Genomic DNA, 14,360 nt, shown 5'->3' on the forward strand with positions numbered 1-14,360 from the left:
GTTATTTTTTATTGTTTTTTAGTAATGTAGACATAAAGAAAGCAATTAATTCCGTGACAAAGCCATGATTCCATGTTTCAACGTCAACATTCAACTTATCCCTTACAACCCTGAATAAAAAAAATTTTGAAACTGCTAAGTAATATTCTTCTATCCTTGTACCCATTTTCTGTTAAAACTCTTTCTCAATCTTTCCCATGGATCTTAAGGGATAGGACACTAGACAATACATTGATTTACACCCCCAATTTTGATAAAATGAAACTACCCCATATGTAAATTAAGTTTTAATTGAAAAATTTGGTTATAAAGGTTCACGATTGAATAAAAGTTTCCAAAGTTTTTGATGTATACAAAGATTGTGTTCGAACTTTGATAAGCAGTATAATTCAAAGTCCGCCAATGACCTATCCCTTCCTGACTTTTTTTATCCAAAAAAAATTAGAAATTAGAACAATTATATTTCGAATACAAGTCCCTAGCTGCGCTGAGGAAACAATGAAAGAAAAAGCCAAATGAAAAACAAGTTTTATTATAGATTTATAATTTCTGACAAGTATTGTCAATAAATCCTTAAAGATCAAACTTTGTTGGACATTTCATTACTTTTTTAATCGATCCATAAAAAGAAACGTTCTAACTTGGTCAGACTTAAGGAATGGCTTAGGTTGTAGAGGAGCTACACTTCCAAAACCAATAAAGTTTTTCATTCAACTTTCAGTTTGAAGTAGTTCTGTCAGTAAAATGAACTAATGAACTCATTCCAATTGAAGGCAATGTACATTTCATTAACATTTCCTAAGTCTTAAATAATAAATGTACAAGTATTGATGTATAACCCAGATAACTACCTGGCTCATGTGGTGGGGACCTTCTTTGTCAGCTAGCAAATTGATTTCTAACTTTGGTAGAGACTTTGCTGTGTTTATATTTCCAACGCTGTTGGCTGATATTTAAAAATCCATTTAAAGGTCGGCAAAGGGTTCCCACCTCATGGGTAGAGTTAGATAAAGCTCGTTTCCCCTCTTTTCTTTTACTTTCATGATAAAATAAAAGAAAAATTAACAGTATAATTTGTTTAGGTACGACTAAAGACTGGTTCTCCGTTCCATGGGGTGATCCACGCCCGCAACAGCCGGGACAGCTCGTGCCTGACGTACGGGACTGGGGAGACCAGCACCTTCCTCACCATCAACCTGCTCACACCCATCAACCATCCAACCTTCTGTGGGGTCGTTCATGATAATGTAAGTTTAAATTTTGTTTAATTGTGGCCAGTCTGTTGTATTAAATCATTAATTAAGACCAGGGGCCGTGATTCAGTAAATTGATTTTATTCAAAATTAAAGGAAGTGGGTTATGGGAAAATTTTCACTTAGAATTGTTTGTCATAATCGTGGTTTCTTGTCTCTGATTTCTTGACATCTTAAAATTGATATACTAAAGAGAGCACAAATATCGACTAGTTAGGTTTAAAAGCAAAGGAACAAAACAATATTTGAAACTATTTTAATCCTTATACTAAAGTAACAGGATGTCTGTGTGTGTGTCTGTACCGAAGGATCTCGCTAACCGCTGAACCGATCGGGTTCTCCTTAACAGGGTAGCTTCTCATAAGTCCCGGGAAGGTTTATAACTATTTTGGGGGAGGGTACCACCACCCTCCCTAGAGAAATTAAATTTTTTTAAAATTTCTCAATTTTAGAAAGAGAGTTCAACGAAAAACAAACATCAAACGTAAATTTTTTTTACTTTTTCTTTTAAAATCTAAAATAAGAAATTGAATTACTAAATTCGACTCTCTCCTCCTCAAGTGCCCCTAGAGGCCTCTAGGGGCGTAGCCGCTAGTGCTAAATATTTTGTTAATATAGCTATGCATCATTTCTTACACCCTTCAATACGACAAACGTGCATTTCATATTTAGGTGTTTCTGGTTTCTTGTTGGTAACAAATATTAAAATTAGATATGAATTTATTCATGCTCTACAGACCATAAACAAAAATATCCACAATTTCAACATTACTTCATTTGAACGTTCCAATAACCTCTGTTAATTTAAGAAGTATTTGTTTTCATTATCAAGAAGGGACGGGACAATGGAATGTATTTAATTCTGGGAGCCAATGTTCTTTCATTCGATGGCTTAAAAACTTTGGTTTGGTACAAAATACCAGTTTGTTAACTTTTTCAATAATTTCTTAATTTGCAGAAGGGGAAATTTTGTTATATTATAATTTTGGGCTTACAACAAATTATTGTCCATCGTGATATATCTTATGATCCACGCTTTATAATGCATTTAGATGTTTGTCACATTTCGCCCACTATATCATTCCACTAGCCCCTGCATGGATAGCTAGGTTGGGCTACTTTGTTCTGACTTAAACGTAAAAACCTTAAATAACCTAACCTATCCCTCCCAGTCTCATACCTTTTTTTGTGGGGGGAGGGGTGAGGTTGATGGCTAGGTAAATTTGTTAGGAAATTTTATTGTTGTATACAGATATCTTTGAGTAAAATGAACAATACCAAATAAGAAAAGGAAATTCATGATAATTTTTGCTTTAATAATAAAACACCAATCATTAAGAAACAACCCTATACCTTACGCATTTATAGAGTAGCTTTTCAAAAAGGGATTAGAAAGAATCGTGTCTTTTGGAATGGAAATGATTACATGAGCGCATGACTTTCATATTTTCTTTATATTCAAATACAAGAAAGAAAGATAAATAAAAAAAAATCTTTCAGTAAGCCACATTTTTTTAAGTATCGAGGCAGTTTAGAATTTTTTGTGGGGTTTCTTAATGCAGTTTGACAGTCAGTTATATTGAAATATATGCGATGGTAATATGGATTTTAATGTCCTAAAGTATTTTGAATATTTTGCCTTCGTACAAAAAAGTAAATTATAATTTTCTTCATTTTCAAAAGCACAGCTACTCTGTAATTAGGATATTTTGTAAACGTTACTTTAGTTTCTACTTATAGAGTTAGAGAATGCACCAAATAAATACAAATATTTTCACAAACAAAAGACAGTCATTACCTTTACTGGATGTTTTTTACTGTCCCAGAGTCTACTATTCTTTAACAGATGATAAATCTGCGATTCTTGTGTATATTGTCATCCTTGTTTGTTTCTCATTGTAAATTCTCGCCGTATACTTAATATAATAAATGTATAAGTCTAGATGTATTATCCAGATAACTACCAGGATCCAGTTTTGGGAACCTTTTTCGTCTGCTAGCTTTCTGCTCTTTCGTAGGGACTTGGCTGCAAGGGTTCCAAGATTTTACATTTGGGGAGAGGGAGAATTACCCCTCCCCCCCTTTCCCCCATTGGACGTTCTTGCTTGGCTGTAATAATATTTCTGAAACTATTGGCTGATATTCAAAGACCCAATTAAAAGACAGCACAGGGTACACGGGGAGGGGAAGAAGTTAATTACAATTTCCCAAAGAATTGTTCCTCCAGCAAAAGCAATAAAGTAATTGAATTTTCTAATTTACAATCATAATAAAATATGTTTTGGTCAATTTAGTTTTGTTTCAGTCAATATTAGGGAGGGAGGGGTCATTGAGATGTTTATTAAAATAGTCCCCGAATTGTGAAAATAACATTTTCTTGTTGGCTTAAAAACTTTAGGGAATTTCATTGAATTTTGATTTTTTTTTATTGTAATCTACAGAAGAGGTATCATCATTGGGGATGCACATCTATTTAACCGCCACTGTCTTATCCCTTTAGATCCCTGGTCAATATAGATTTAGCAAATAGGAACGGGTCATTGAAAGATAGATATTTCCCCTAATTTTAAAAACAATAAGATTTTGTATAGCAAAGTTTTTAAGATGTTTTTTTATGATTTGTTGATAAAAGCTAAGCATTGAAAACTGTTATAAAAGGACTCAATAAGAATACTTTTTATTGAATGGGAACATATTATACATCCTATCCCATTGTCCTCTCAGCGCCCTGCATCCCTGAGAAATTTTGTTTTTCTTTTGTGGTTTGTACGGTTAGGAAAAATTAATGTTTTTTATGGAAATAAATATCTATTTTGTTTTTGTTGTGTGTTTTACATATTGGTTGGTTGATTAGTTAAAAGATATTTGAGCAACTGACTGGCAGTCGAACCCATATAAACATAAAGAAAACACTTAAAAACATAGGAGGATTTAGATTATAGAAATACCTAATATTAGCTATTGTGATGTATAGTCCCTTTCTTCCTGACTTAAGAGCAATGCATGTATTTTATATTTGAGCTTTTAGTTCTTGTGTCAACCGTTTCGGAGCAAGACATTGCTCTGCAACACGACACGAACATAAAAGTGAATAGTTGCCTTAAAGTTTAATATTATTATTGTATGTTTATCTTGTCTTGAATTAATACACTTTATGAGAATATTTAGCTGTTTGTTCTTGCTATTACTATACGTCATTTTGGCGCAGTAGTGTAGTACGAATCTATAGCTCAGATTTTCTTTTAATTGTATTTTTTCTTTACTTTGTTTTATTTAGGAATTTTTGTGAGCGATGAAGTTGGACATTGCTCATTTCAGGAAGCTGTCTCCGGAGGAGAGGCTGGAGTACATCTTCGAGTCGATTGTCACGTTGCAGGGTGATATTCAATCCAATGGGGATAAGCTGGATAATTTGGCTGGGCGGATGACGCCGCTGGAGACGAAAGTTCAGGAATTGGCGGATAATGTTGATACTAATGTTGCTGCGGTTACTGGACTGGCTACTCGGATGGACAATTTGGAAGATCGTCTTAATAAGGTGGTGGAGCCTAGTGTTGATAATGATATCAAGACTGAGAATGTGACTGTTGTAAATGAGTTTATGACTGGCCAGCAGCTAATTCTTGAAAAGATTGCCCAGCAGAATAGTTTGAATGACCAGCAGAATGGTTCGAATACCCAGCAGAATGGGTCGAATAACCAGCAGAATACTCAGCAGAATGGGTCGAATAACCAACAGAATGGTTTAAATAACTCTATGCCGTGGCAGAGGACGGCTGGTGGATCTGGAGGATTTGAAGGATCAGAGGAGAAGCCTAAACTGTTTGCTAGTGGTTCTCGGCCTATTTTTGGTGGTATGCAGGGAAATGAAGATAAGATCATAAAACTTTGGGAATTGTCTAGGGTTGATGCTGTGGATAATATCTACAATGGAGTTCTCATGTGGTGGCCAGCTCTTTCTGAAGTTAATGCGGAGGATTTTAATACGCTCAATTTTTTTGAAGCTGGACTGAGTGAATCGCAGGTTAGTTGGTGTAAATCTCTTGTTTATGTACCAGATAGATCTCTGTATGTTTCGCAGGGGGAGGAGAATGTGCATAGGTACAATGAAACGTGTGCTAAACTTGATGATCAGTTCAGAAAAAATGCGCCTGAATTTGCGGTTGACGATGATGTGATTTTCTTTGATGATTATTTGGAGAGATTTTGGATGACTACTAGACGTTATCATATGACTAATCATCAAGTGTGTAAGGAAATTTTGTTTGATAAATGTGTGGGTGTAAGAACCGCTTGTGGTTATACACTAAAACCTGCTGATATGGAGAATAGACAATTAACATTAAAGGGGTACTTGTGTAAGATGCGAGAGACATTTTTACCACCCGATATGAAAAATGTGTGTAAAGATGCGTATTTGAGTGTTAAGCAACATGAGAATGATAAGATTGATGCATTTTTTGATAAGATACTATCTTTCTGGAAACGTGCGTATCCGAAACCAACTGATGATATGTTCATGGATTTCTATTCTCAAGTGTGTAATGTGGTCTTATCTCCTCTTTTGGCTAATCAGATGCGTCAATTTGCGTTGGATTTGGAGCGTGACGGACAAGTGCGAATGATAACGAAGTTTCGGACAGAGTTAATAGTTAAAGCACAATTGATTGTTAAAGGGCTACAATTTAATCAAATTTCAGGGTCAATGGCTAGAGGATGTACAACAAACCAGATGGCTTTGGCTAAAACGATGGTTGGTGGCGTTGGTTCCAAGTCAAATCCTGTAACTATTGATCAGGTTAGTGATGAAGATAATTTGTCATATGAAATAAATCAATGTGAAATTGATTTAGCTGATGAATTTGGTGGACCAGCTGAACTTATTCCTTTAATTGGCGCAATTCAAGGTGGTTTTATTTGTTATTATTGCAACAGAAAAGGTCACATGATGAGGGATTGTTTTGATATTAGAGATAAAAAGTTGCCTAATCCTAAAGGAAAATACTTTTTGCGGTGGGGAAACAAGCCTTTTGTTCCTTATAAGACGGGGCAAAAGAGTTTTAAAAAGAATGAAAATATTATTGATAAAAAGAAATTGGTTGGTGAAATTGAAGGAGAGGTGAAAGAAGGGGAGGATACGAAGGAAGTGGCGCATGTCGATGGTTTAGGGGCAAGTGATTATGAGGACGATCTTGTAGCAGAAGTCGAGGCATGGAATAATGCTATTATAGATGACATTTTATGGTTTTAATGTTTTGTATGTATTATAATCATAAAACCTTATTCCATTTTCTACTTGTTACGCGGCATTGTTTTGATTTATGCGCATTGTAAATAAACAACAACAAAACAAAATTAATGATAAAGAGTGAACGAAGCAACTCTAATTTTGAGATAATTTATTTTGATGGTTTATTTTGAATTATGAAAAGATAACATATTGTTTATAAGCGTATATGAAATTATGAGATTATGTTATAATGGAAATCAAAATAATTAATTTAGTTTTTGATTATGTTTTGTTGAAAATTCATTTTTGTTTCAGACTGTTGTGGAGTCTAACAGAGATAAGAATAATAAAAAGTGAAAATGAAAAACGAATTAGGAATACAATTTTGTAAAATTGCTATTGAAAAATATTAAATTGAATTTTAAATTGAATTAAATTTGATAAAAATGTGAAATTAGATATTTGAAAGTATTAAATTTTGATGAAATGTGGAAAATTGTTTTAAAAGTTGAGTCAGTTATTGTGATTTAAAGTATTCGATTTTAAAACAATTATATTGCGATTTAGTAAAGTTGATTCAGCAAAACTTTTTATGAAGTTTAGAATTTCATGAAGCAAAATTGTTATAATGCATTAGATATAATAGTGGAGTAGTCTCTTTCTATGAAGGAAGGGAGGGGTTGTCTCTCGGAGCTGGTATGCACAAATATGGTGGAGCTGTCTCTTTTGTTGGAGGAGAAAGGGGGAGTGAACATATTTGCAAAGAAGATTGCACTACCTCTCAAAGTTGGTATGCGCAGATATGGGGGAGCTGTCTCTTTTGTTTGAGAAAAAAGGGGGAGTGAACATATTTGCAAAGAAATTTGCACTATCTCTCAGAGCTGGTATGCGCAAAATGGGGTGGTGTAGAGAGGTAGCTGCAATGATTATCGGGCGTGGAGCGCGCCATGCGCAGAAAGTTGAGCTGCGCAGAAAAGCAGAGCTGCGCAAGAAGGTGCTCTCAGGTATTGAGATATATAGTTAGTTGAATTTCGACTTTTAAACCTTTTATACATCTCAGTTTTAATCTGACAATAATAGTTTTGTTAGGTAATATTTTATTGAATTACTAAAGAATTGAACTTATGGTATTTGGAATGATTAATTTGCTTGGTGATTGATAATATTTGATCATGTCATATTTCTTAATACAACTTCTTTTATTGTGTTGCAAGTTTATTTGTTCAGTGAAAACATGTATTTATGGCATCTAAAATAATTGTATTTTATTTTAGATTGGCTGAGAAGAGTGTTTGTGGTGATTGAGAGATACTGTCATCATTATTTATTTGATGGTGAGTTGTTAAGATTTTGTTTCATGCTTGTTAATATTTGATTACCATTATATATATATATATTGCTGTTCGAAAAATAGTTTTGTAAAAATTTGTTATATATATATTAATATCAATATTAATTCTTATGTACAGTGATTTATCCATCAATTGGCATCTAAAAGTTTGTAATATTTTAGATTGGCCGGAGAGAAGTTTTACTGATTGTGGATTAAGAGATATTTTGGGATGTTTCTGTTGGCCGGAGAGAAGTTTTGTTGATTGTGGATTAAGAGATATTTTGGACGTTTCTGTTGATGGATGAAATATTGTCGGTGAGTGATTTGTTTTATTCCGTTATTTTATTATTTGTTGTAGACAGATAGATAGTTATTAATTGGATAGTTACAACCTCATAACTGCTGGTGTTGGTTAGATAGCTGTTTATAAGTTTCATGAAGATTCTGAGATGGCGGCTGGAGCGGCTGAAGTCTACGTTCCAACGAAGATTGGTGGCATGGAAATCCTGACCTTAATTGATAGCGGCAATGCAAGAGGCTGCCTGATATCTCAAGTGTTGGCTAGAAAGCTTGATTGTATGATTGAAGAAACGGATTCGAAAGCAACAGGCGTGCAGGGTTCCAGCATCAAGATTGATGGTGTTGTTCGAAATGTTGAATTTCAGATTGGAGGTCACAGTTTTCAAGAAGATTGCTTTGTTATTTCTGGCATGACTGTACCTATGAATCTAGGCAGTCATTGGCTGAACAAAAATAACGTGAAGACGATATTTGCCAAAGACGGCAACAGGATTGAGATGCATGGAATCAGTGTGAATTTAGTAGCTAAACGGAAAATTGTAGTGAAGAATTTGGTTCATACGGTTTTGGAGAAAATGGAGAAAGCAAGAACTAAGAAACCTGAGATTAATGTAGCTGAGTTACAAGACCAAAAATGGATTTGTTCATTGAAAAATCGAATAGAAATTCCTGCATTAAGTACAGTGGTGGTAGAAGTTTCAACTAAGGGAAATATGCCTGAAGGACAGTTGTGTTATATAGCTCCTAGACAAGGTTACTGTAGCCGAAACAACTTGTTGATAAATGAAGGAATTACTGAGGTGGGAAAGAACGGTAAAATTATGACTAAAATCACGAATTTTGAAACTGTTAAGAAATCTGTTCCTGCTGGTACTTTGGTTGGAAATTTGTTTGTGGCGGAGAAGATAGCGATGTTGCAAGAGAACAGAGTTAAAGAAGATGTGTCAACAACATTAAAGAAGATTCGTTTTATTAAAGATAAATTGAAGTTGGATAAAGTTCCGTTTTTAAAAGATAATGTTTCTTTGAAAGGAAGAATAGTTGGTTTGTTTTTAAAGAATTTCAAGGCATTATCGATTGATCCTACGGATATTGGATCTTGTACCTTGGAGGAGTATGATATTCAGTTGGTTCCTGGAGCTCAACCTTTCAAAAATAGGATGATTAGACTCAATCCTCATCATGCAGAGAAACTAAAAGAACAGATTGATTTATGGTTGGAAACAGATGTGATAGAAGAATGTAATTCACCGTTTAATTCTGGAATTTTTGCTGTTAAGAAGAAGGTTGGAAATACTAACGAGGTGAAAGTCAGGTTTGTCCTGGACTACCGCTCGTTAAATGAGATAACTGAGAAGATTTGTTACCCTTTGCCTAATATTGGTGAGCTATTTGACAAACTTGGAGGAAAGAAGATTTTTACGTCTATTGACCTTACTTCAGCGTATAATTCAATGCACTTGAAGGAATCTGTCAGGAAATATACAGCATTTTGTTCTAATGGACGGCAATATTGCTTCAAGAGGCTTCCGTTTGGATTGACCAATGCTCCAAGTGCATTTGTAAAGTTGATGGATAGAGTAATGGATTTGAGTCCTGAATTAAGGGCATTTTGCCTAGTTTATTTGGACGATGTTCTTGTATATAGTATGAATGTGGAGGAACATCTGGAGCATTTGAATACTCTACTACGAACATTCTGTGAAGCAGGCCTCAAGATTAATCTTGGAAAATGTACATTGTTTGCAGAGGAAGTGAAATTTCTGGGCCATATTATAAATGCAGAAGGCATATTTATGGACCAAGCATATATTGAAAAGATTAAGAATTGGCCAGTACCTGAAACAGGTAAAGATATTCAAAGATTTACTGGTTTCATAAATTATTATGGTTCATATTTCAAGAATTTTTCTGATATTACGGCACCATTGAACAAATTCAGAAACAGTAGTAAAATAGAATGGGATGAAAAAAGTATGGAAGCCTTTACAAAGACTAGAGAATTGTTCTGTGAAGAAATAAGTAAATCGTTCCCGGATTGGAGGATGGAGGCTGAACCATTTGTGTTGGATACAGATTGGTCATCTACAGCTATGTCTGCGGTGTTAAGTCAAAAACAAAATGGACAAGAGAAGATGATATCGTGTTGGTCACGTGTTTGTTCAACTCATGAAGCCAATTATGCAGCGCATAAAGGAGAATTATGTGCATTAGTAAATGCTGTTGAAAGATTTGAATGTTATTTGAGACACAAGAAGTTTATCGTGAGAACTGATTCAGCTGCACTGAAACATCTATCTACTTGGAGGCAGAACGGATATTTTGTTGGTCTCACCATAAGGTGGATAAACTTTTTATCCACCTTCAGTTATGAGGTTGTACATAGGCAGGGCAAGATGCATACTAATGTTGATATATTGTCACGTACTGCATTAAAGGATAGTAAAGATAGGATATCTAAATTATCGACAGACGAACAAGGAGAGTTAATATTGGATACTGTATATCAATTGGAAGATCCTAAATTATGTCTTATTGCAGGAATTGGAGCAGAGACGGCCAGTCAAATAGCATCCAGATTGAAGGCGAGAGAATTCAGTCGTAGCCTGGAGAAGGATCCTGTTTTAGTTGAGGTGAGGAAATTTATTGTAAATAATGTCAAACCTACGTCCAGAGAATTGTCTCAAATGCCTTATCGTGGTAAACAAATATTAAGATTTTTTGAACATTTGAGTTATAAAGATGGTTTAATTATCTTGACTTCACCTATGCGGCTCCAGAAAGAATTTCAATTTATTGAACGGGTAGTGGTACCTATTGGAATGTACAATAAAGTTTTCTTGTTAGCTCATGCAGATGTTACAGCGGGGCATAGGGGTTATTTGGAAACTTTGAGCAGGATTAATCGTCACTTCATTTTTCCCTATGTGTCTAAATATGTAGCGGCGGCAGTTGCAAATTGTGTCATTTGTTTGAATAGACGTAAAAAACCAAAACATAATCATAATATAGAATTTTCTCCTTTGGCTGGGGAAGCTATGGCAGAGTTGGCCATAGATGCTTTAGGTCCTTTGAATGAGTGTGAATTTAATGGAGTCATTTGTAAGCATATTTTAATAGTAGTTGACAGTTGTACTAGATATGTTTGGTTGTTTGCTATTGAGGATGTTAAAGCTGAAACAATTATTGAATGTTGAAGTTTAATTTATTTTCTGTTTGGGGATTATGCGAGAGAATCAGGACTGACAATGCACAAAGTTTCAAATCAAAAGTTTTTAGGGAAGTTTGTTTAAGGTTGGGAATTGAACAAATTTTTATCCCTCCAAGATCAGCAAATTCGAATTACAGTGAAAGATACAACCAATCGGTGTATTCGTTTCTTAAGACTGATTTACGTTTTCAAGATGGAGATTGGGCTCATAAACTTAAAGCTACACAATTTTGTATGAACACTTCTTTCAATCGGAGGTTAGGATGTTCCCCGTATTTCAAGATGTTTCTACGAAACCCTAAGCTTCCGCTTGACTCATTTGATCCTTTAACCCGCTCGAAAATTAAACATATGAATTTTTCAGAGTTATTGGAGTGCCTTGACAAAAATTGGAGAACTGGACAAGAGAGAACTGAGAAGTATTTACAGGTAGAAAATACAGAAAGGATAGGTCGGCCGATAGCTATGAATTCCTATTGTTATATTTTTTATGACGTCACAACGATTGGTGTAGCTCGTAAACTCTGCTCGCTATGGGTGGGTCCGTGTCTAGTGACAAAAGTAATTTCTGATAGTTTATTCGAGGTTCAACCCCTAGAAAAGTGTAGATTGAAAGACAAAGGGGTAAGAATTGTACCAAGGGATAAAATATATGTTATTGAGAGTACTTTAGACTTGACTCCAGATGAAAAGATTGACTTAGTGATTACAGATGAGTTTTTCTCTGTGGATAATACCTTTAAAGTAAACTATGACTTTCCCAATACTTTAAGAAGTTTAACTTGTTCAGGCGTTTCTGAAGAGGAGAATAGTTGTGGCGCTAGTCCAGAGGTGGTTGGAAGGCGGAAGGATGGACAGGTAACACCAGATTTTTTGGAGAAATCTTTTTTGGGTGTTGGGTTGTCACAGCAAAGGTCAAATGTATCTCAGGATAATAAAAATTTAGATGATTTAGTTGAGGATCTTAGTGATACTTTGGAAAGTACTCATATTTCTGACAGTGTAGATACGAATGATACGATTGATAAAACTAAGTTAGACTCTACATATTCTACTATTAGTAAGGATAGTGTTTTTCATAGAGATTATGCCTCTGATAATAGTTTAGTAGACAACAGTTTGGGTGTAGAGGATGTTAACATGGAATCTGCTAGGGAGTTAGAGTCTCGGATGAGTATTTTAGAGGACACTTTTCCAAAACTGCAAAGTAAAATTGTAAACTTGGAGCAACGAAGGGGAAGTGTTAAACGAGGAAGGGATGTTGAGGAGGATGAATTAGATAGATCATTAGATAATGCAAAACTACAAAAAATGTCTGAGACTATTCCTGTCAAAGGTCGTCCTAAAGGTTCTACAAATGAAGTACAATTACAAAAATTGGAAGAGGATAGACAAAACAGAGAAAAAGACAGATTAGAACGTTATTCAGTAGCAGATGTAGTAACTAGGAACCTCGCAAAATTGATTAAAAAATAATATTTGTAATAATTTGTATAATATTTGCAGGAGAAGAGATTACCACGAAAACCGTCGGGAGCGTGATGACAAGAGAGGAAGCGGCGGTGGTGATAGACATGACCGGAATAGACGAGATGGAGATCGTATGCGAAAGAGGTCGCCTGACGCTTGTAGTTCAAAAAGTGGACGTGCTGGACCAGTACCTGTGAAGAAATCCAAGGATGATAGAGGAGTCAGGTACTTGGATATTTTGTTATTTGTTGTTGTGATGCAGACTTATTGTTTGATTATTGTTGGTGGTATGTATACGTCACAGGATCCACGGTTAGCAGCTTATGATTGTTCTCAAATAAGTAATGTTGAACTTAGATCAGCTGCCTGTTTGCATGATAGGATGGAACCGGTCAGATCTGTGGAATTATTGGGGTTAGCAGAAACCGATTTTATACTGTCGGAAGCCATTAGTTGTGAGGTTAGACTAAAATTGGAGCGCTGGTTTTGCGGCACCGCGAGTCATGTGCATGTACTAGACGTGCCACATGAAAAACAGGTAGAGTTGAGTATGGACGAATGTAGAAGGATTTTTCATTCTGGCAAGTATCAGCATGATGGTATTAGTTTTAAAGTAAACATAGACTTGCCAACTGTTCACAGTTTCACGGTTAATGGAACATTGTCACCTTTCTGGGATGTTGGTGGTGAAAATATTCAATGCAAGACACTGGGAATATACGCGCACAATATGTGGTTCAATTTAGGTTTTGCTATTGGGACTTTGCATATTTTAGTAAAAAATACACCCGTTTTGATCAAGGGAAATGTTGTTATGGATTATGATAAAAAGACGATTGTGGCGAATTTTGAAGAAAATCATTTGTGGGCAACGTCAACTTCTCCATATTTTCCGTATGTAGTACGAAAACCGGCCAGTAATTTTAAGGTAGTTTTTCAAGATACATTTAATTTAACTACGTGGAATGAACAACTTTTTGTTTCTAACTTGGAAAGGAATATTTTAGTTAAAATTATGGGAACAGAGAAACTTACTTTGCAGCATCTGGATTTCAACATTTTGGTGACAGAATTGGAGGGTATCAAGTTTTTAGAGGAACCGAAGGCGGCTGTTAGAAGTTATTTTGGGGATTTGTTAAAACAGGAAGCTAGATTTGATCTGAATGCTATGTTTTTGGCTAGTAGAGAAAGGAATGAGAGGATGATAGAACTTTTTAGTATTTCTAGATGTGCTCAAACAGAAGTTAGATCAAATGTACAGATGCATCATGGGTTCAGAATTATATACCTGGGAGAAATTGCTAAGTATGAAAAGTGTACAGCGGTTGAAATTCCAGTAAAGTTAGGTGTGGATTATGGATGTGCAGTAGGACATTTGCTGGTGGATTATAAAGGTGAGACAGTTGGAATACAAGAATATAGTAGAATGATTGTTGCAGTAGAGGACATAAATTTGTTAAATTGCTCGCAAAATCCGGTATTTTTGAAGTTGACAGCTAATTTGTTCCTTGGGAATCAGGGGCAGGGACTCGAACTTCTGCACATTGCCAATGAAAAATCTGA

At 35.2% G+C, this 14,360-nt stretch overlaps 1 protein-coding gene across 1 annotated transcript in view; it reads left to right on the forward strand.

The window, feature by feature from the left end:
* LOC145321372 (uncharacterized) overlaps positions 1-14,360 on the forward strand; it is an 83,705-nt gene that overhangs the window by 26,776 nt on the left and 42,569 nt on the right. Inside the window, exon 3 of the mRNA XM_080162875.1 lies at positions 1,083-1,247. Within this exon, the coding sequence (XP_080019001.1) occupies positions 1,083-1,247 (165 nt within the window). The remainder of the gene's footprint in view (positions 1-1,082; positions 1,248-14,360) is intronic.

This window comes from Acartia tonsa, chromosome 1, assembly GCF_053477335.1.
Source record: "Acartia tonsa isolate MP-2025a chromosome 1, ASM5347733v1, whole genome shotgun sequence".
Lineage (NCBI taxonomy): Eukaryota > Metazoa > Arthropoda > Copepoda > Calanoida > Acartiidae > Acartia > Acartia tonsa.